Here is a 23728-nt window from a genome sequence, read left to right on the forward strand (position 1 = left end):
TATGCTGTCGAATCCTGATTAATTACACTGCAAATGTAAAATTTATAATTTACAGAACTAATGAAATGAGGAGAGTTTGCTTTATATGACAGAAAGCCAGAATTTTGGAAACATCCTGACTGAAAGGGATCTTGGATATCAATCATTACTAACAGCAAAAAAAAAAAAAATAAAAATAATAAATAAATAAATATGGCAAGATTGCTAATTTTGGAATCTGGGAATATAGAATAAGAGAGTCCCAGGCATGTAACAAGTCACTGTTCTGGAACTGGTTCGTAACAGAATGGCAATCCTGGAATCTATAGATTGCAATACACTCTAGTAGTATGTATGTTGTTGGGTTTTGTTTCTCTGGACTCCATTAAAAAATTTTTTTTTTTACTTTTGGTTGACAAATTAGGATTTGCTTTATAAAAAATATTTTCTACCACCTGTAATCTCAGCACTTTGGGAGGCCAAGGTGGGCAAATCACCTGAGGTCAGGAGGTCGAGACCAGCTTGGCCAACACGGTGAAACCCCATCTCTATTAAAAATATAAACATTAGCTAGGCATGGTGGCAGGCCTCTATAATCCCAGCTACTCAGCAGGCTGAGATGAAAGAATTGCTTGAACCCAGGAGGCAGAGGTTGCAGTGAGCTGAGATTATGCCACTGCACTCCAGCCTGGTAGAGCAAGACTCTGTCTCAAATAACTAAATAAATAAATAAGGAAGGAAAAATATAAAAAGTATTTTCTGCCCAAGTTGTCAGAAAAAAATGTATTTCTTATGAATGACAGGAGCTTGTATATCTCCTACTCTCAACATGGTGAGGAGAGAAGCTTGTATATGCTACTCTTAGTATGGTGAGAACTGATTTCCTCACCTGTGGTTCAGCTGTTCTTCCTTCCCTTTCCTGAGTTTCTCTTGAGAGTTTTTTTTTTTTTTTATTTTACTTTTAAGAGAGAGAGTATTGCTGTGTGGCCCAGGTTGAAGTGCAGTGGGCTATTTACAGGCACAGTCATGGCACTCTATAGCCTTGAACCTACAGGCTTTGAATCATAGGCCTCAAGTGATCCTCCTGCCTCAGCCTCTAGAATAGCTGGGGCTATATAGGTGTGCACAACAGTGTATGACTTTGAGCTGTTTTTAACTGTTGGTTATAATCAAACAATTTTAGAAATTATTGAGACCTTATAGCTCCCCCGGTCTGTCACCTTCTCGGACCAAATCCTACCATCTGAGCAGAGGAAGGATAGCCAATGGAGAGTAGTTCATTCAGCTACTTATGAGAAGTTCTAGGAAAGGATATTGATACTTTTGTCTGACAGAAAGTTTAAAAGTCCCTGTGAACTCTTAGAGTTCTCCTAAACTCTTTGACAACTGACAGTATTTCTCAAATTACTGCTCAAGAATGGTTTGTATAAAGGATGTAATGAATGTATAAAGAATGTCTTCTATAGATTTTAATGATAAGTATATTTTATTTCATTAGATACTATCTTAACCAGATGTATTAGGGAAAGTTTTAATGGAATATAGAAAGTATCATACTGTTGCTACTCTTGAAGAACATAGAAAACATAATTTTTTCTGCCCCAAGAATTCTTTTATTAGAACACACACACATGTGCTGGGCACACTGGTTCATGCCTATAATCCTAGCACTTCGGGAGCCTGAGGTGGGAGGATCACTTGAGCTCAGGAGTTTGAGGCTACAGTAAGCTATGATTGTGCCACTGAACTCCAGCTTGGGCAATAGAGTGAGACTCTGTTTCAAACAAAAAAAAAATACCACATACACATCCCCTATAGTTATTACTATTTTGTATAACGGGGTGCTTACTATGGAGCGAAAATGCTTTACTCAGATTAGTTTATCTTCTCACAAAGAACCGTTGTAATAGACACTGTCATCATTTTTATTTTATAGATGAGAAAATTTAAGCTTAGAGAAATTAAGACAGTTTTTCAAGGTGCTCCTGCTCAAAGTATTGTGATCAGAATTCAAACTCAAACAATCTCACTGCAGAACCCTGAGAATTCAACCTATCTTTCACCTAAGGGGGGAATATTCACATCCAACAGGCTCATTTCATTCATTTCTTCCAATTCTAGGTTCCTGTCCATTTTGAGTACCTCAAAAAGAGAATAGCTGGTTTCAACTCAGTCACAGAGGAGCTCTGAAGGCTATTTAGCCTGTGTTCTCAATGCCAGATCAATGCAGGCCCAACCTGGGCCCGCCTCTCTGAAGCTTGACCTCTGTACCTTCCAACAGTTCCCAGTTCAGTGTTTCTCGGGGATGTCATCTATAAAAGTCTTCTTTGTTATGGATTTGCACTCTCACCAATGATCTGGTTCTAAGATTATAATTTGAGAAATATTTTTAAGCTTCCTAATGGGTTTGTCTCCAGTTTACAGCATCACAGGGACTTGTCCTTATCTGCTTGTGTAGTTTTCTTGGGTTTGTGTTTGTTTTACTCTGTTTTGCTTTAGTCTTTTTCCTTGCTCTCTAAGTAATGAGATCTGGAGGTACATACATCCTGCTCTCCAGCTGCCCAAATTCAGTTTTAGAGCCCTTGCTTACAGTGGAGGGGTTTTATTTCGATTTCTTTCATAAAATGAACAAAGTTAAGATGCGCTTGAGAGAAACAACCTTGCAGAGACTGTATTTCTGAAGTGCTACGTAGCAATTCTTGTCTAATTTCACCAAAAGAATGCAAGTATAGTGGAAAAGTACATATTGAAATATGTTGTAGGCCGGGGTCAGGGGGAGGGGAGTGGGTAGCAATGGAAAAAGTAGGTGGAAGGAGAGGAAGACAAAGACAAGCAGAATATCTGCCTTCATTTCTGTTAGCTGAGAAAGGATTTTTTACCTAGGCTCCTCAGTCCTGGCTATGTACCTGTAGCATAGATCCATGACAAAATAAAGAGAAGATGGTGACAACAGAAAAAGTTTCCTGGATGAAAAAAGGTATCTTAAGTGTTTCAGACCAGGTTGGTAAGAAAGGCCACAGGTTTTTTATAGCTTATGAAATATACATCAATCATAAACCAATGGATGAAGGCCAGTCTTCATTGAAAAGGGAGATCACATTCAAAAAAAGAATCAGATGTCTTTTTCTTTTCGTTAAGGAGGCATAAAAACAGAAAAGTCAACAGTGGGCGGGTAACAAAGGGAGAAGCATTATGGTAATTTGTTGCATGTATTTTATTCTTGATCTTGTTTACGTCCAATCCACTCAGGATATGGCATTTGAGTGCAAATGCCCATCAAGAGGCACAATAATGACAGTTCTAGCTTTGTAAAAAAATTGTTTTTAAAGCCTTCACTAAGACACATGAATATTGCGCCATCTCTGCTTTATTTTCTTTTTAATTAAGCATAATGGAAACTTCAGTCCTGAGCCACTCCACTCTGTCTTGTTAAAGCTTGTTCCTCACTGGTCTTCATATTGGGTCCCATAATGGGAAAGTGTTTATTGGGGCATGGGGAAGGTATTGTTGCTAAGCTGCTAATGACACCGCGTGTGCCCAAATCTACATTCTTACGACTCCTGTGGGTCTGCAATATTATATCCACATTTGCTATGCAGTATACATGAAAGCAAATTCTGAATTAATCAATTGTTATGCAGAAAAGCAAACTATTATTTCTAGGAAAAAGTCTTTATGTAAAATGGAGCACCTACTATGTCATATAAATTAAAAGCACTTGAGAAAATTAGCAAGCAGTAGGATGCTTCATGGCCACATGAAAATGTACTGTGTTGGTATGTTATCTCGCTAATGCCATTTTCATTTCTTGGCTTTAGAGAGTTTAACTATGCTATAATTAAGCACTTGTGCAGTGCAGCTGGTTCAGCTGGTTCTGAAATATGAACTTGTCTAACAAAAAGTTTAAGAGTGAGTCAAGTATGATTTCTGACTCTGACTAAAGAAAGGAATCAATAGGTTTTGTTTTGGTAAAGGGGCACTCATATGTTATAATCCTATATACAAAAGCGGTACTTCATGAAACCAGTAGCACAGAAGTAAGTTGTTTTAGATGCATAGAGCTCTCTCCAGGATGAGATTTATCTGATTCAGTGCCCTAGGAAACACAGGGAAGAAACTCAGGTAATTACTGTAATGGATAACAATGAAGTTTAGAATGGTCCAAGAGAAAATGCTTAACAAAGAAAACACGGCTTTCCTGTGATTACAGTTTCACCTTTTCAAGTGCTTACTAAGTTACTTAAGTAGATCATTCAATAGACAATGTGGTTACATTACTAGATGTAGCTCAGGGATGTTTATTTGAACCTGCTATTCTGTAGATGTCTTTATCCTTGATGGAGTTTCCTAATCATCAACTCAAACTTTCCTTATCACTGTAGCCATCAGAAATAGAAACAAATCACCGTTTTTTAGTGATATTTCAGTTTTTGAACTGTCAATGTTGAGCTAACCTATGTTACATCTTGACAAGAGGAAGAGATTAGCTATCAGGTAAGCTAAGCCTTGAAGACCTCCTCTGTGTCACAGGCCCCTGTGGCATTTCTCTAGCTTTAGTCTCACTGCCATCTAGGTGCTAATCCCTTCTGAAGCATACCCATTTAATCTTCTCAAGCCAATGCCCTTAGCTTTATATCTGCTGGAGTGAAGAGAAAGGGAGCTGGCTTCTCTTATTCCTCAGGATCAAACTGAACACCTCACCATTTTCACCATTCTCTTCCTGTCAATGAGGCATACACAGGTTATTTCCCTCTGGGTGTGGTCTGTGAGCACAGAGGCAGCTCTGTTCAGCAAGGAAAAGGACCAATGGTCAGGAAACTTCCTGATGCTGGTGTTCAAGCACAGAAAATATGGTTCTACAAGATCTTGTTTCTTGACAGTCATACTGCATAATTACCTTTTTCCCTCTGGAAGAGCAGTACTCTAGTATAAAGGCTGCATGTTTATGCTTGCAATTTAGATTTACGGAGTCACTGTTATTGACAAAAATTTCCTAATCTGCTTCTTACCACTCTTGGGACATTTACTTAATTTTTAAGTGACAGAGTCTCCCTGTGTCACCCAGGTTGGAGTGCAATGGTGAAATCATAGCTCACTGCAGCTTCCATCTCCTGGGCTCAAGTGATCCTCCTGCCTCAGCCTCCCGAATAGCTGGGACTACAGGCATGCACCACCACACTTGGTTACTTTTCCATTTTTCCTTAGTAGTGACCAGGGTCTTGCTATGTTACCCAGGCTAGTCTTACACTCCTAGCCTCAAGTGATCCTCCATCCTGGGTCTCCCAAATGCTAGGATAACAGGCATAAGACACTGTGTGCCAGCAGTATTTATTTTTCTTGTTGAGAGCATCTAGGGGTGGCCATCTTTGACAGTGTAGCATTAAAAGTTCTCTGTTCCAGTCACAACTAAACAAGCAACAATAATACTCAGATATTAAAGTGATCATTCAGAGCTGGCAGCTTCATCTTTCAGAGAAATGTAGCCCTCAGAGACAACAAAGAAAAACCAGATTATTTTGTTGAAGGCTGAGCAAAATTAAAGACTTGCAGGTCATTTGACAGCCAAGAAATGCCATTGCGAAAACTCCAAGAGAAGGTGGAAATTGAGGAATTGCTTTAGGATCATGTTGAATGTCAATGAAGAAAGTCAGGATGAAGACAATTCCCAAATTGTAATATGACTTAGATCCTTCAACAAAGTTGCTGCTCCATAAAGCTGTTCCCAAATGCTATTTTAATCAAAGCCAGCATTCACTGGAGCTCGATCCTCAGAGCACAGCTATTTTCACCAAGAGAACTCCGACAGAGTACCAGTGAGAAGCTCAGAGTGATGTTGGCATCATTTAACTGGATTGCTGTTCATTGCTTCCTGAAGAGATAGTGAAATGTTACGTTTATTTTATTATTTTTTGAGACAGGATCTCACTCTGTTGCCTCAACTAGGCTGCAATAGCGTGATCATGGCTCATTGCAGCTTCAGCCTCCTGGGCTTAGGAAATCCTCACACCTCAGCTTCCAGAACAGCTGGAACTACAGGCATAAGCCACCATGTCTGACTGATGTTTATTTATTTATTTGTTCATTTGTTTGAGACAGAGTTTCACTCTTGTTGCCCAGGCTGGAGTACAATGGCATGATCTCAGCTCAATGCAACCTGCGTCTCCCTGGTTCAAGCGATTCTCCTGCCTCAGCCTCCCGAGTAGCTAGGATGCACCACCATGCCCTGCTAATTTTGTATTTTTAGTAGAAGCAGGGTTTCTCTGTGTTGGTCAGGCTGGTCTCAAACTCCCAACCTTAGGTGATCTGCCCACCTCTGCTTCCCAAAGTGCTGGGATTACAGGTGTGAGCTACTGTGCCCGGCTGACTTATATTTTTTTAAATTTTTATTTTTTGTAGAGACAGGGTCTGGCTATGTTGCCCAGGCTGGTCTTGAACTTTTGGTCTCAAGTGATCCTCCTGCCCTGGCCTTCCAAATTGTTGGGATTACAGGTGCAAACCATTATGCTTGATATTATTCATTTTTACTGATACCGGTAGCCACTTTCTATCTAAAAAGACAGACTACATCCTGGTGTTGGGCTCTTATGAACACATCCCTTTCCTACTGATATGCAAATATATCTCAATTATATCAATAATCTCATAGACTTCACCCTTTTTCCTTCAAAAATTTTAGTCACTATAGCCATCAAAAGTCTCTTATCATTTGACAAATATACTAATATGCATACAATGAAGGCTAGAAAAAAATATGCTGAAGTGAAAAAGGAAATGGAAGAAATTAATAGACTGAATAGAAAGAAAAGGATTATGTAGCATTTTCAACTCATGGGAGGATTTAACAGAGACCTTTTTACACATTCTAAGCCTATCTTCCTGTTTTATTTCCACTATAGGAAAGGATTAAGTTGTTTTAATTTCACAAAAGTACATATGCATCTGTGATGGGTAACTTTGTATTGACTTGACTGGGCCATGGGGTGCCCAGATATCTAGTCATATGTTATTCTAGATGGTTATGTGAGAGTGTTTTTAGATGGGATTAACGTTTAAATTCATAGACTCAATAAAGCAGATGCCCCTCCATAATGTGGGTGGACCTCATTCAATTAGTTGAAGACCTAAACAGAACAAAAGACCAAGCCTCCCCCGAGTATGAGAGAATGCTCCTTGCCAGATGTTCCTGGTTCCACAGCAGCCTACCAATCTTTGGACCTGAACTGGGACTCTGGCTTTGCAGATTTTGAACTTGCCGGGCTTCAGACTCACATGATCCAATTGTCATAATAAATATCTTTATCTCTCCATTGCACTCTTTCTCTATGTGTGTGCATATCCTATTAGTTCTGTTTCTGGAGAACCCTGACTAATATAGCATCTCAGATAGATGTCAGAGTTAGGATTGAGGCTTGCTAGTACATTTTCAGTGCTTTCAGTCTTAAATAGAACTCTTAATTTAACTGATAAATGACAAGCTATTACAAAGCAAATGCAAAAAAAAAAATTGTGTGTTGGATAACAATTCTCTGTTATATTAAGAGCTAACCATTATCTGTTTCCAATCAGTAATTGTAAGATTAAGTCTTAGTCAATTACGATTGAAACCTGATATCCATAGATTTTCCCCAAGTGCAAGTCCAATCTGTGGTTGATAGTGAAGGTTATTACTATGGCTATAAAAAATACAACCAGTAGCCAAATAGTTATATCTTCATGGTTCTTTAGAAGACATGAAATTCACAGCCCAAGTATGCTAACTTAAAAACATAGGCATCCATGGCTCAGTCAGGTTGACACATAAAATTAACCAGATGTATATGTACTTGTAAAATTCAAAAAGCTTAGTTCTTTACTTAAAGCCACTCATGGTCATAGTCCAGGCACATACAGTTACTTTAGGCAGTTCATTGGCTTACTAAATCAACTCTTCCTATGGACATTGGCCCTGTGTAGTTTTAGTGACATGTGAGTGGTTTTCTAAGCGTTCTGTTTGTATTTTCCTGTAATCAAAATAAAAACAGTCACACCTCAAGTGTATGTTTTAGAAAAATCTGGTGGTATTCAAGAGAGGTGAGAAGCACATTTCTTTAAACATCCTTCTATTGAGCTTGTGTTCAATTTCCTTATGTTTAGGAAGGAGGTAGGCTTTTTGAAGGCGGCAAATGGTTGGTATGCATTTATTGGAGAGCATACCCAAACTACAACTAGTGGGTAGGTGGTCTTCCATTACAACCTCCTGTATTTTATCTGATGCATGCAGGATAATCAGTGCTTATGCTAGCAAGTAAAGGCAGTGTAGGCTATCAGGAAGTGCTCTTTTCAATGTACTAATCATTTTAACCAATGTACGAACCATACAGATTTAGTTTAAAAAGACAACAGGTAGCAGGTGCCTGCCTTCAAGGGTACTCAGTCATACGGAGGCAGAAAAATAAAAATAAAATATAAAAATATAGATATTTCCTCCATACTGACATCTTCCCAAAGCAAAGGTGACGCATCTCCCTCAGATCACAAATTAGGAAGCTATAGTATTTTTTCCTGGGTATTTCCCAAGGAATTTTCCAAGAAGGCAAACAGTTCTAGAGAAATAAGTGCTCAGTCTTGTGTTTTTTAAAGACCCCAGCAAAATCAATACACCTTGGCTCATCTGAGTGGGTGAGTGAAGAAGAGATCCATATTAATTGTGTACCTACTCTGTGCCATACAACATTCAAATATGTTTTCATTTAGCCTTGATAATATTAAAATGTGGGTATCATAATTGGTAATTATAGTCAGAGAAGTTAAGAGGTTAAGCAACTTGCCCAAAGATCACAAAGTAAATAAGGAAGAGAACCAAATTAAAACTATTTCTCTTTGACTCTACTTGACCCTCCCATGTCTTGTAACCCAGGCAGATAGTCCCTTGGTGATGGTAATAATGTAATCTCAGCAATAAAGCAAAGGCTTGAGAATTTGGTAACAAACATTCTACTTGTTACTCTGCCAGGTCAATGCGATATAAAGCCACCCACTTCCTCAGGTATCACTCTCCTTTCCTCAATCTTTTTTTTTTTTTTTTTTTATTTTTTTTTAAATGTGAGATGGAGTCTTGCTGTGTTGCCCAGGCTGGAGTGCAGTGGCACAATCTCAGCTCACCGCAACCTCCACATCCCAGGTTCAAGCAATTCTCTTGCCCCATCCTCCCGAGTAGCTGGGATTATACACATGCACCACCACACCCAACTAATTTTTTTTTTTTTTTTTTTTTTTTGTATTTTTAGTAGAGACTAGGTTTCACCATATTGGCCAGGCTGGTCTCAAACTCCTGACCTTGTGATCTGCCTTCCTCAGCCTCCCAAAGTGCTAAGATTACAGGCGTGAGCCACCGTGCTCGGCCTCCCCCATCATTTTTAAGATAACAGTCATAACACATGTTCCCTGCCACAGAACCCATGGTCTTTAAAGATTTATTAAATGCTTTACTGTGCTGCAAAATTCTTGGGGGGAAATATAAGCATGGAGTGATCAGTATCAGAATTTCACCAAAATTAAAAATGATATCTTCTAAAAATCTAAAATATTTTCTTAAGTATTTTCTCTTAAGATGCTATCGAATTAAATTAATAATTATACACATCTACAGAATACACAGTGAAAAAATATATGCATTTATACTATCTCTATTAAAATGCATTTGTCTGCCTTTCTGCACTTTTTACCTAATTTCTTTTTGCCCTTAGCAACTTGGCTTTCTGCTAACTCATTTAACCACATTAATGGCTGTAGCTTCCTTTCTTGAGATGCATAACTGATATTATGAACAAACACTGAAGATGCTAAACCAAAGGTGTTACCTAGGATGCAAAGACCATCTGTGCAGTTTTCGGATTCCTGGCTTAGTCCTTCGCAGAATTTGCCCCCATTTCTCGGGGCTGGTGCTGTGCACTCCCGGATCCGCAAATGTTCACACTCTGGACTGCAGACGGACCATTCGCTCCACACTTCCCAGCTCCCGTCCACTTCAAAGGGAAACAAAAGAAACCATCATTAGAATGAATCAAGTAGCTGTCAGGAGACTCACCCCAGGACTGCTGTTGTTCTAGAGCTGGATTTTAAGGAAATAACCACCAAACAAAAAACAAAAAAATATATCTGCTTATCTTCTCTCTATGGTTTCTTTCCCGAAGAGACAGGCTTACAAAACCAGTGGTATAATACTCTTGCTATTTCAGGATAAGACCAATTACTAAATTTAGGCAAGCATTCATATTTTCAGCACCACTGGTTTTGCTAAAAATTTGTCATGACCCATTCTTTCCCACTCTTTCGTGCCCAAGTACATCTTAAGTGGACAGATAAACTGTGTGCAGTAACCACTGATAATCAGCCACTTTCTTAGGGGTTGATCATTTAGAACAGTGTAGAATGAATATCTTTAAGCCCTAGCAGCCCCTAAACAATACAAAGTTAAACCCAAATATATTGACAGTATTAAACTAAAACAGGTCAGTCAAACCTCAAGATACCAGGACTTATATAAATAGAATTTCTTGGGTCATGGACTGCTGCTGTATGTAGAAATGAACAAACTGAATTTAGTTCCACTAAAATGCAACCCTAGAGATCATGGCAGATGTCTGAGGCAATTGCCCTTTACCTCCTAGGAATAGTCCAACCATGCTTATATGGGTTATTTAAGATGCTGCAATTTTTTAATTGAAAGCAATTAGTCAAGAATAGGGTAATATAAAAAAAATACTGAACTTGAAGCAAAATATCTATGTCCTTGTCTTGGATCTGTCAACTTATCCCCTGGGCAACCCTGGGTGAGTTACTTAGCCTCACTTTACCACCTCTGCCAACTGTGGATAAGAAAACTCACAACACAGGAGTAAAAGACATTATGTATGTAAAAGTATCCTGCACAGTACCTGGCACATAGTAAGCACTCAATAAATGCTTATTGAACATAAGTCCAAAATGAAATTCCAAGAATATGCTGCTGGGAAGAGTCCCACCTTAACTTTGATTGCAACTAAATTTGCCATTTTATTATAAAGACATGAGTCCCTAACCTAGTGTCCTTGGAGTTAATGTTCTGTAGTGCATGTGAGACCCAGGATCAATTTATTTCTCAGTGGGAGGATATGCATTCCATAAAGTCATCTTCCATCTCATCTATTTCTTGTTGTATAAATTGGGTTACAGCCAGTAAGAGACAAAGGAATTTATAAAAGCCATACTTGGTAAATGAAGTATCTCTTTTTACAGAAAGAAAGGTAAGCATAGACCAAATGTAAAACATAGACTGCTGTGATGGTGTCCAATTTCTACCAATTGTCTTATAAATCAACACAAAGCTAGAACTCATAAAGTGTTATGATTAACTAATGATAAAGAGTCACACATTTGTTACCCATTCTTTTGTGCTTTAAGACAATTTATCTAATCCCTCCTAACTATTATACAAATATAGGCCACAAGATGGGAGAACCCAAGGAGAGAAGGGGATGGCTTAGCCCAACCAAACACTGGCAGTATAACAAGATTTCATAGCAATTGGCTTATTGATGGTGAATGTTCAGTGTCATCTGAGTATTTAAAAATATGCCCCAAAACACTGCACAGAGGTATTTCACCCATGTACCTGCCGCGACAATGAGCTCTACATTCGCACCTTGGATAAAGGTTCTATGCTAACAACTTTGGAGAGGGTGACTTTGGAAAATAAGGTAACATTGATTGCTTCACACCAGCTTAATAGTGTTGGTGGATCAGAAGGGAAAAGGGAATCTGCATATATCTCACCAGGACAAAGAGAAGTGCAGGTTATTTTCTGCACTGACATTCCCTCACAAAAGGCCCCACCATTGAGAGGAGCTGGGTTGGTGCAGGTCCGGGAACGTTTCTGCCATCCTCTACCACAGCGAACATTGCAGGCTGACCACTCTGTCCAGGAAGACCAGCCTCCATTCACTGAGAGAGAAAAATGGGGAGGGGAGAAAAAAAGGAGAGAGGTTTTTACTGATTGCCTACTATGTGCAAGCCACTGTGCCAGGTGCTGTGAGTCAGGCATCCAGGGACTGAGAGGCTGTGCAGCCCCACTGGCTGCTCCATCATGAGACAACAGTGGGGTCACCTCATCCAGTCCTCAGCCTATTCATCTGATAGAGGAGGGACACAGAATTTGCCTTGCAGGGAAATTATAAGAAATAGAAAGAACTGATCAATAAATCTCTAAAGCACTTGAATATCCAGAGTATAAGAAGAAAATATCAGCATTTGAATATCTATGACTTTAAGTGCTTCAAAAATAAATCCCAGGGCTCTTCTATTGTGGAAGGGAATGCCTTTATTTAAATAGCTGGGAACTTATTTTATACAGTGCCTGAGATATTCAGCAAATAGTATTGTTTGTTTTTGGAGGATTTCACATACCAGGGGAGAGACTACCTGACAGCAGGTCTAGGAAAAACTGGGGTGTGGGTTGGGTTTGAGAGGCATGGGAAGCAGAAGTTGCCCATCTCAATTCTTTTCAAATATAAACATAACTGAAGAAAATAAACACCTTTTTATTTTTAAAAGAGAGATTGGAAATGTCACTGACTGTCACAAGGAAGTGTAATATTGGATGGAACAGCAAACACATTAATAGAAACAGTGATTTTTTTCACCTGCCAGATGGGGGAGGCAGGATAGAGCACTGCAGTGAATGAGCCTCAAGGTCTTTGCAGCTCTCTATGTTCAAAGTTTTAATAAAACACACATCCCTCTACCTCTCTGCTTTCTGTCCTCCCTATCCATTCCTGGCCTTTGGGCTGGTCTTACCGTAGACCACCACAGTGGCTGACAGGCTTCTCCTCTTAGCCACGATGTTGGCTGCCATGCAGGTGTAATTTCCTGAGTCTGAGAGCCGTGCCTGTCTGATGATCAGGTTATGGTCAGCCCTGGTGTCAATGTTCTCGTCTTGTTCAGAGTCAATGGGCTCCTCATTTTTCAGCCATTCCACCTACAGGAAGAAAAGAATGTTTACAAGTCACTAAAAAATCAGAACTCTTTTCTGGAATTGCGAGGTGAGCAGATTCGAGTGTGGGAGAGAGATGTATCTAAAATATAGAGCAAGAGCAATGATTGGTTTCTTTATTCCATAGCCTGTTCCTTTTATTTAGTGAATTTGGTTTTATTCAGGAAATGGATACTCAAGCTAATAAACTGGAAGCAGGAAAAGAACACAAATACCCTACACTGACTTTGACCCATTTTCTAAAAATGTAGTGGAGGAGAGAAAAGAGGTGACTGCAATTAGGCCATTTCATTTCATTACAACATTCATGATGATGATGATATTTCAATAATTGGTCCAAAATAGAGCTCAGAAAAATCAACATATAAATGTAGAACTTATATTTTGTGTTGAGAGGATATTACATTATAAGACAAGGTTTTAAGTCAAGATGCTTGAATTTAAACAAGTTTCAATAAAGGTTTGAGATTGTACCAAGGCTATAGTAATAAAGATTTGAGAAATCATAAGCAGATAAATTAAATTTAAAGCTCAGTGCTCTGTAGATTTTGAGATAAGTCTATTTGGTGATCATTTATGTTACTCCTCCAGCGAGCAGAGAGACATTTAGGCCTGGGGTTATATAGCTGACACAGTTAGGTAGCTGCCCAGTCCCTCTTCTGGAGAAGCTCACCTTCGCCATCCTCTGAGCATAGGCTATTCCCATTTCTAATGTGTTTTCTCCTAGATGCTGAAGAATCTATTTTATTCTTCCCAGTTTTATCTTAGTCTTATCCTTGGTCCAAACTTCTCTTTCCTTGAACACATAAGGAAGACACAGATGGATGCCTTCTGCTCCCTGGATCCTCAATTTACTCCAAGTGGAGCTATACCACCCTAAGCCCCTCTATTTCATCACATGCCAGTATCCTCTGATCTAACTGTGTTATTTCCTTATTCACTCTCTGCTTCCATACCTAAGCAACCTCCCTACTCTCTAGTGCTCCTTGGTAGGACTAGACATATCTCTTGTTTAACAACAGGCATTCAGCTCTAGTTATCAGCATAGGGAAAACACAGTAATGTAACAGACGCATCAAAACTGAAATTTATCACAGAAAGCAATGGCAGTGGTGACATCAAAGAGAAGCCACACAGAAGCATACACATCAGGGGCATTTCATCATACACTGATGAAATGCTCATTGAAAGCTGGTTTTAGAATAAGATACCTCATTTGATTTCTTAAGTCTAAAGAATTCTAATTTATCACCAATAAAAAGTATCATCTGTTCTATAATCATTTGGTTTAATAATGATTTGTTCGTCTCTGTAAAAAGGGATTTATTTACCAGGGAAAAGCATATAAGGATCCTTCCTTCCATACTTACCCCAAGTACTACCCCATGAATGACAGCTTAAATACCCCAAATCATCACCATCCAAGACTTACTTTAGAAGAAGTTAATTTGAAGGAAAATTATACCAACTAGCACAAAGAAGAGATCTGAGAGCTACAGTAAAACAAAGAAAAACTGCCAGAGCCAACTGGTGCCAGACAATGAACTAAAAAAGCAAATCTTACTACCAAATCCTGAGGTTCCTGATGGCACCAACCTGGAAGTGTAGGTACTAACAATGATCAGAGCCAAAAAGCACTGCTCTCTTTTACCAAGGAGGGCAATAGAACCAATTTTATAATACATCTGACTACCAGCCTGTGATACAATGTCTTCCATTCCCTACTACCATTGCTTAATTCAGAGTCATCCATTTGTTCATTTGACAAATATCTAAACGTTTGTTGAATGTCAGAGATTGTACTGAGAGCTGGGTAAAACTAGGTGAACAAAACCCAGATGGTCTCTTCTTGGTAAGATAGAAATAAGTATATCCACATTCTCACCAAAACATAATAGTTGGGAGTCACATTGTCTCACAACAATGATTATAAGAAATAAATTCCTTTCCCTTGAAAATTACCGAGTTTGGGGTATTTTGTTATGAGCAACAAGAAGTGAACTAAGACACCATCCTGCCATGATCTGCTTTCTGGGATTTTTTTTACAGTGGCTTCTTAACTAACTTATTAACTGGTCTGTCTGTGGCTCCTATTCTTACCTCAACAGTTGATTTTAGGGTGTAACACTTACTGTAAAGTCAATGGAATTAGGTCTTTTAAGTTCTCATCACTACTATGTCACTGCAAGGAAGAAACTGGTCAGCTTAAAGCAGGTCTGGGAACTTTTGCTTCACCTTCTAGGTCAGAAATTCAGGGGGAAATTGCCTGCTTTCTGATTAATTCCGTATACTTGCTATTTGTAGCATCTAACAAGCACTTCTCCTATGTCCCCAGCTCAGCCGGCCTCTTCTTTCATACTTCTCCTCCAACACTTGGTCAGGAAGTAGAGAAAGTCTGGCACTGACCCATAAATAAATTATTCATAGCAGGTAGACAGCCAGAAAGAGCCCTGTGGCCAGTGCTCCTGAAGACTGAAACTAAAGGAGCCCTAGCACCTGGAAATCAAGAACAGCTGTCCTAAAGGAATCTTGGCTCAGAGGAAAATTAAAGGTACAACTATCAAGAAGAGGGTTGACCTCAAATTGAAAACTTAAAGAAAAGTAAAATCTTTCATGAAAAATCTAGGCCAATAAACTAGGAAAATATTTGGCTCAATTTTGATAGACAAAAGGTTAATATGAATGGTATGAGTAAAAATAATATGAATTCTCAAGCCGTAATAAGTTGATAATAAAAACTCATTCCAATAAATCTGGCATAAAGATGAATATACAGTACATGAAAAAAGTCCACAAAACACATGACAAACAATTGAATAAATATTTTGTAGCACTAACTATAAAGTCTAATGATTAATAAGTTAGAAGCTAGAGCAATATGTTTCCTACCAAAATGGCAAAGATCAAAATCTCTCTCTCAAACACACATGGAGTTTTTTTTTAGTGATTTTGTTTTTGGTTGAGAGTGCATACCAGAGAACATTTCAACTATTGTTTGATATCACGCTATGGACTGAATATTTGTCCCCTCCAAAATTCATGTTGAAATTTAACCTCCAATGTGGCCAGATTGCAAGATGGAGCCTTTAAGAGGTGATTAGCCTCACGTATGTCTTCTTTTGTAAAGTGTCTGTTCATATCCTTTGCCCACTTTTGAATGGGCTTGTTAGTTTTTTTCTTGTAAATCTGTTTTAGTTCTTTGTAAGTTTTGGATATCAGCCCTTTGTCAGATGGGTAAACTGCAAAAATTTTTTCCCAATCTGTTGGTTGCCGATTCACTCTAATGATTGTTTCTTTTGCTGTGCAGAAGCTGTGGAGTTTGATTAGGTCCCATTTGTCTATTTTGGCTTTTGTTGTCAATGCTTTTGGTGTTTTGGTCATGAAGTCCTTGCCTACACCTACGTCCTGAATGGTTTTGCCTAGAGTTTCTTCTAGGGTTTTTATGGTGTTAGGTCTTATGTTTAAGTCTTTAATCCATCTGGAGTTAATTTTAGTGTAAGGTGTCAGGAAGGGGTCCAGTTTCTGCTTTCTGCACATGGCTAGCCAGCTTTCCCAACACCATTTATTGAACAGGGAATCCTTTCCCCATTGCTTGTTTTTGTCTGGTTTGTCAAAGATCAGGTGCTTGTAGATATGTTGTGTTGCCTCTGAGACCTCTGTTCTGTTCCATTGGTCTATATCTCTGTTTTGGTACCAGTACCATGCTGTTTTGATTACTGTAGCCTTGTAGTATAGTTTGAAGTCTGGAGGTGTGATGCCCCCCGCTTTGTTCTTTTTGCTTAGAATTGACTTGGCTATGTGGGCTCTCTTTTGGTTCCATATGAAGTTTAAGGTGGTTTTTTCCAGTTCGGCGAAGAAGGTCATTGGTAGCTTGATGGGGATAGCATTGAATCTGTAAATTACTTTGGGCAGTATGGCCATTTTCACGATACTGATTCTTCGTAACCATGAACATGGAATGTTTCTCCATCTGTTTGTGTCCTCTCTTATTTCATTGAGCAGTGGCTTGTAGTTCTCCTTGAAGAGGTCCTTTACATTCCCTGTTAGTTGTATTCCTAGGTATTTTATTCTCTTTGTGGCAATTGTGAATGGAAGTTTGTTCTTGATTTGGCTCATCATCACTGGTCATTAGAGAAATGCAAATCAAAACTACATTGAGATACCATCTCACACCAGTTAGAATGGCGATCATTAAAAAATCTGGAGACAACAGATGCTGGAGAGGATGTGGAGAAATAGGAACACTTTTACACTGTTGGTGGGAGTGTAAATTAGTTCAACCATTGTGGAAGACAGTGTGGCGATTCCTCAAGGACATAGAAATAGAAATTCCATTTGACCCAGCAATCCCATTACTGGGTATGTATCCAAAGGATTACAAATCGTTTTACTATAAGGACACGTGCACACGAATGTTCATTACAGCACTGTTTACAATAGCAAAGACCTGGAACCAACCCAAATGCCCATCGACGATAGACTGGACAGGGAAAATGTGGCACATATACACCATGGAATATTATGCAGCCATCAAAAATGATGAGTTTGGGTCCTTTGTAGGGACATGGATGAACCTGGAAACCATCATTCTCAGCAAACTGACAGAAGAGCAGAAGATCAAACACCACATGTTCTCACTCATAGGCGGGTGTTGAACAATGAGAACACATGGACACAGGGAGGGGAGCACTACACACTGGGGTCAGTTGGGGGGAAATAGGGGAGGGACGATGGGGGCTGGGAAGCTGGGGAGAGACAGCAAGGGGAGAAATGCCAGATGTAGGTGATGGGGAGGAAGGCAGCAAATCACACTGCCACGTGTTTTCCTATGCAACAATTTTGCATGGTCTTCACATGTACCCCAAAACCTAAAATGCAATAAAATAAATGGGGGAAAAAAAAAAGAAAAAAAAAAAAGAGGTGATTAGATCATGAGGACTCTCCCTTCATGAATGAATGAGTGGATTAATGAATTAATGGGTTATCACGGGAGGGAAACTGGTGGCTTCACAAGAAGATGAGAGACATGACCTGGAACATTTGACTGCTCAGCCCCATTGCCATGTGATGTCATTTCTTGTGCCACCTCTGGACTCTGCAGAGAGTCCCCACCAGCAAGAAGGCTCTCACCAGACACAGCTCCCCCACCTTGGATTTCTCAGCCTCCAGAACTGTAAGAAATTTCTTTCCCTTAAAAATTACCCTGTTTTGGGTATTTTGTTATGAGCAACAAAAAATGAAATAAGGCACTGCCCTACCATGATCTTTTTTGTGGGATTTTGCGGTGGTTTCTTAACAAACTGGTCTGTCTGTGCATTCTATTCTTGCCTCTACAGCTGATTTTCTACAAAGGGATAAGATCATGCCACTTTCTAGCTTGAAATCCTTCAATGGCTCTGAATCTTACTTAGATTTGTTACCCCTAGCTAACAAAATCCTTCTGTGGGGTCTAGCGCCCCCTGTCAGTTACCTGCCTCAGAGCCTCAAGCTCACTACGCCGAAGCCCTGCTGTACTCCTTGCTGCCATAGAAAGCTGAAAACAAGTTCCAGCCTCAGAGCCCTCATACCCACTGATTCCTCTGCCCTGAACAACTTTCCCAGAGGTGGTCCCATGGCTTAATCCCACTTTGCATTTAAATCGCAGGTCAACTGTTATTTCCTCACAGTGGCCTTACCTAATAACCCTTTCAAAAATAGTAAGCCACTCTCCTTCCTCCCTTCCTGCTTTGATTTTTTTCCTAATGCTTACCTCCATTTGCTAGTCCTTTTTTCCTTTTTTGAGACTCCTGGATCACAGCAGTGCAATCATAGCTCACTATAGTCTTGCCCTCCCAGGCTCAAGCAACCCTCCCACCTCAGCCTCCTGACTAGCTGGGACTACAGGCACACCTCCACACTCGGTTAATTTTATTTTTATTTTTTGTAGAGTCAGGATTTCACTACGTTGCTCAGGCTGGTCTTGAACTCTTGGGCTCAAGCAATCTACCTCGGCCTCATAAAGTGCTGGCATTACTGGCATGAATCACAGTGTCTGGTTCCATTTGATAGTCTTAAAGATAGGTATATCATTTGTACTTATCATTATAGGTTTAGGAATTTACCAAAAGAAAATATTAAGGGTGCAAGTGAAAATTTAACAACAATAAATTATTTTTGATAGAAGAAAGAGAGAAATAAAGAGAAAAAAGGAAAAAAGAGGATGAAAGGAAGAAAGAGAAAAAGCATGCCATAGGTACATGTCAAATAATGAAGCTTTTTTGGGGGGGAGGGGGGCTAAAATCATCTGTTAATTAATATTATGTAAACATTAAAGGTTCTGGTTTCAACTAGTAAAAACACAAAAAAGTGCTCATAATACATGAAAGAGTCAATAGATAAAATTATGTGTATTATCGTAAATGTATAAAACAAAAACAATCATAAACATATATATGCTTAAAGTAAACACTGGAAGAGAATGCAGTGTTTATAGAAGTCTTAACTGGGGTAATAGTTTTTTTTTTTGTTTTTTTTTTTTTTCTGGTAGCTAATTACAGCAAATTCAAGGTAAAATCTTTCATAATCTAAAAACAAATTAGCTTTTAAAAAATCTTTTACTTATTATGTAGCACAGTGGTTTTCAAGTTTATATTTAGCTACAGAATGTTTTTCCAATTCAAAGCTTATCTGAAACCCAGAATGAAAACGAGGATTATAAAACGGAAGATACTATGACTGATGCAGAAGTGAGGTCTTTGAGCTGCAGACGTGAGGGATCCTAAGATGCATAAACTTGGTCATGCCAGGCCTACTGTTTGCACAGCTCTGGAAGAGATGATTCACATCCTCCCTTGTCTATGTAAACGATGCTCGCTAGAGATGCTTGGTGCACAACCTGTACTGTCATATGAGCTGACCCTGCCTACGGTCTACCCCTAATCACTCACAGGCCCTATGGACATATACCATAATCTGCTTCTGGGTCTTCCAAAATCAGAATTTTAAGAATATGTATAGGATAAGCCAGGCGTGGTGGCTCATGCCTATAATCCCATTACTTTGGGAGGCCAAGGTGGGTGGATCACGAGGTCAGGAGTTCAAGACCAGCCTGGCCAAGATGGTGAAACTCCGTGTCTATTAAAAATTAAAAAAAAAACAAAAACAAAAAAAACAAAAAAACGTAGCTGTGCATGGTGGCAGGAGTCTATAATCCCAGCTACTAGGGAGGCTGAGGCAGAGAATTGCTTGAACCCAGAGGCGGAGGTTGCAGTGAACCGAAATTGTGCCACTGCATTCTAGCCTGGGCAACGGAGCAAGACTCCATATCAAAAAAAAAAAAAAAAAAATATATATATATATATATACACACACACACACACACATATACATATATATGATAAATGAGGTCTCATAGGTGTGTAACTATATATACACATATACACACATATATACACATATGCACACAGACACACACATATACACACACACACATATATGCACCCTTTCGTGGAAACCTGCTCTCATGGATTTCTCATGGAAATCAAATAACTTTTTACATATATACAGGCCCCAGCATATCAGCATATATGTATATGCTGGTGTACTTGATGTTTATGGTGTTATGACTGGGGTCCATCAATCCAATTATATCTATAAACAATCAACACAGTAGTAGACACTTAACTGTGGAACTGTTTTTTATTCGTAACCTAATAGTTTATCCATTTAACTGATGGCAGGATCTTTATGAGGAAATCAGTTTGGTATTTTCTGGGCTTATAAAAGTGACAAATTGCAATTGGATTTATGCTTTTGTCACTTAGAGAAACTTTAAAACATTTTTGATGAGCTAAGTGCTCCTAATGTAGAACAGTTTAATAAATAAAATAGGAAAAAAATCCTCTACACCAGCAGTTACAAACTAAACTGTTCCTGGGGGCCAGGGAGGCAACATAAATTAGTGAACTGGTGCTGGCTATGAGACCTCCACGTGCATTGCTTGCATATTAAAGACAAGGGACCGTTCTTCATTTCCACAGAGGAATGAGCTCACACTCATTTTTCTTAAAAAATGTGGCATTTTCTGTCTTCTTTTTAGACAGAGGCATGGGTATGTTTTTAAATGATAGTGCAGTGAAAATGACAAGGAACTCATTTTTGCTTAATAATCTCTTTTGCTTTTCACATGTCACAGTGGTCTTTAATTTATAGAGTATTTAGTTTTAGCATCAGTAATTATAGGAAAGTGATGACTGTGGCAAAATGTAGACTGCAAGACCTGTGTAAAAGTGTAGCCACTAGTTAGGGTCAGATTATCATTGCCATGAAATAACACAAGCACAGTGTGGCCAGGTCTCTACTTCAATATAATAAAAAAAAATTACATGAATTGAAAACATTACGTTTGGTACATAACTTTTCTTGAAAAGCCAGATATGTTTATTTCAATGTAATATTTTTTTATTCTTACATGATGGCCCATATATTACAAAATATATTATGAGGACTAAACAAAATATATTCACGAGTGAGATGTAGATTTGCCCCCCTTCTCCACAAAAACCACAGTAAACCTGGCTTCCGACCCCTGGTGAATGCTGTCACAAAGAGGAGCTCAATGCCCTTCACTGGACTTAATTCCCTTTGACTAAATCATCTTCCCCAACCATCCATGAATGTTATAGTGCATATGCATTACTGCCCACTCTCGTGGCTTTCTCATGGAAATGACTGGCAACCAAATAACTTTTGAACCTATATTCAATATTCTATAGATATGATAAGGGTTTGCGTGCATTCTGAGTTTAGAACTTATTTTATAATAAATTGCCTACATTGTAAATCCCTAATTAAGCTTGTAACAAAAGCAATACGGATTTTAAAATTAGCATTATGGGATCAATAAATTGACCACCTTGAGGCTAACAGACATTTGTATCACTTATCCACACGACCTCCTGTTAGAGGTCATCTTTTCGACAGAGAGGCTTAACATTCCTGAAGGTTGTTGAAGGCATTCACCCCTCGGACCAACAATTCTTCGTCTGGTTTCTACTTATTTGGTTCAGATGGACAATCTCAGTTCAGAACATTCAAAGAAACTAGTTACTTAGAGGTAATGAGCTTATGGATTTGCAGAATGCCAGCATTCATTAGCATAGTGTTATATGCAGATGGTCTGCAATTTGTAGATTTTTTTCCAGTTTATAAACAAATCTGGAAAAGCAGAACATCAAAGACACTTAGATTTCATGCCAGACAGCAGGTTCCTGATCAGTCATTCTGTTTAGCTGGGGACAGAAGGTATGCAACTGATGAGCTTCTAGTTTTCTCACCAATAGGCAGCATGATATAATCAGACTGCCGGAGACCCTCTGCTGGAAAGGAAATGGTTGATGCATTGTGGGAGATTATGTTACCTGACACCTGGCTTACATATGAATATGTCTGCGTGAGTCATAATATATCACTTACTCTGACCTTTTATTAAAGACATCTAGTATGTGTATACGTAAATCTTACACCTAAATGTTCATTTTCACCAGACAATAGGTGAGAATTTTCATGCTCCTGTTCTTGTTCTTAATGTTCTATAAAAGAATGAGAAGGAGAGTGGTGTATGCTTTAGAAATGAAATACAACAACAATAACAACAAAAACCCAAAAACTAGTCTAGAAAGATGAGAAAGCTGCTTTAAAATCGAGCTCTCCTAACATGCAGGACCCCAAGTCCCTTGACCTTTGAATTCTAGATGGGACCAACCTGAAAATCTACCCTCATATCCCACAGAAACTGCATATTGGGGCCATTAATTGATACCATCTACCACATGCTCCTACACTTCATTCCTAGCCCTATTTCTTGGGATTTGGTAGATTCAATTTCAAATGGAGTTGTTAATATGCATTATAGATGCGACCTCAGCTTTATGACTTCTAAAGTGTCTCAATTCATCTCATTGCCTCTGATCATTTCCTTTTTGCTATGCTTGTCAGCAAGCTCCTTAAGAACATGAGCAATATCTCAAATCTCCCATCTAAGGGTGTTCAATGGCACCTGCTAAATAAATGTGCTAGCCCAAACTGCTGTCCATGCAGATTTAGAGGTTGGTGCAATATACATACATGCACACATATGAGAAACCTTCAAACTATATTTTATGGGTAGGGGTAAGGGAGAGGTCCATTATTCTTTGCTTTAGTTCCCAGAGTTGAGCATAGAAATGACCTAGAAGAGTGAGACTGCTGATAGAGCTGTTCTTCAATATATTCTAGGAGCCACTAATATTTTATAATGGCTACACATTTTTCATACTGAATTTCACATATCCACTTAAGATTTATGAGTTATATTACAGTAATAAATATTATTTTCACATTATAATAAAAAGTGTCTTGGAAAGACAACCATATTCAGTGGGACAGGGTAGAGAGACAGGGCAAATGTATAGGGGTAGAGCCAGGGAAAAGCCAGAAGCCCACACAAGTTCCCCATATGATCACTCCCTACATAAACTCAAAGCTTTTGTAAAGGTAGCATCTTACAAAAAGCAAGTCTGATTGTGTTTTTGTGAGAAAACAGGGAGAAGGATGAGCTCTGCATTCCAGCGGCTGAGGGGCTGAACTGAGTTGGCACCCGAGGACATGAGGCAGGGACAGCCTGCACCAGGCAGAGATAAAGAGGGGATTCCAAGAACCACCAGGAAGCCTCTAGACTCACACACACTGGTCTAACCAATACATTTCTCATTTGCTTTAAAT

At 39.0% G+C, this 23728-nt stretch overlaps 1 protein-coding gene across 9 annotated transcripts in view; it reads right to left on the reverse strand.

The window, feature by feature from the left end:
- UNC5D (unc-5 netrin receptor D) overlaps positions 1-23728 on the reverse strand; it is a 559433-nt gene that overhangs the window by 97923 nt on the left and 437782 nt on the right. For 5 of the 9 annotated variants that reach the window (XM_032288254.1, XM_032288255.1, XM_032288256.1 and 2 more), the window contains exons 5-7: positions 12793-12973; positions 11773-11940; positions 9819-9983 (exon numbers count right to left, since the gene is read on the reverse strand). In XM_032288254.1, the coding sequence (XP_032144145.1) occupies positions 9819-9983; positions 11773-11940; positions 12793-12973 (514 nt within the window). The remainder of the gene's footprint in view (positions 1-9818; positions 9984-11772; positions 11941-12792; positions 12974-23728) is intronic. The other 4 variants (XM_032288260.1, XM_032288261.1, XM_032288258.1 and 1 more) reach the window with 1 other exon arrangement.

This window comes from Sapajus apella, unplaced genomic scaffold, assembly GCF_009761245.1.
Source record: "Sapajus apella isolate SASKATOON/1434 unplaced genomic scaffold, GSC_monkey_1.0 scaffold21, whole genome shotgun sequence".
NCBI classification, from domain to species: Eukaryota; Metazoa; Chordata; class Mammalia; order Primates; family Cebidae; genus Sapajus; species Sapajus apella.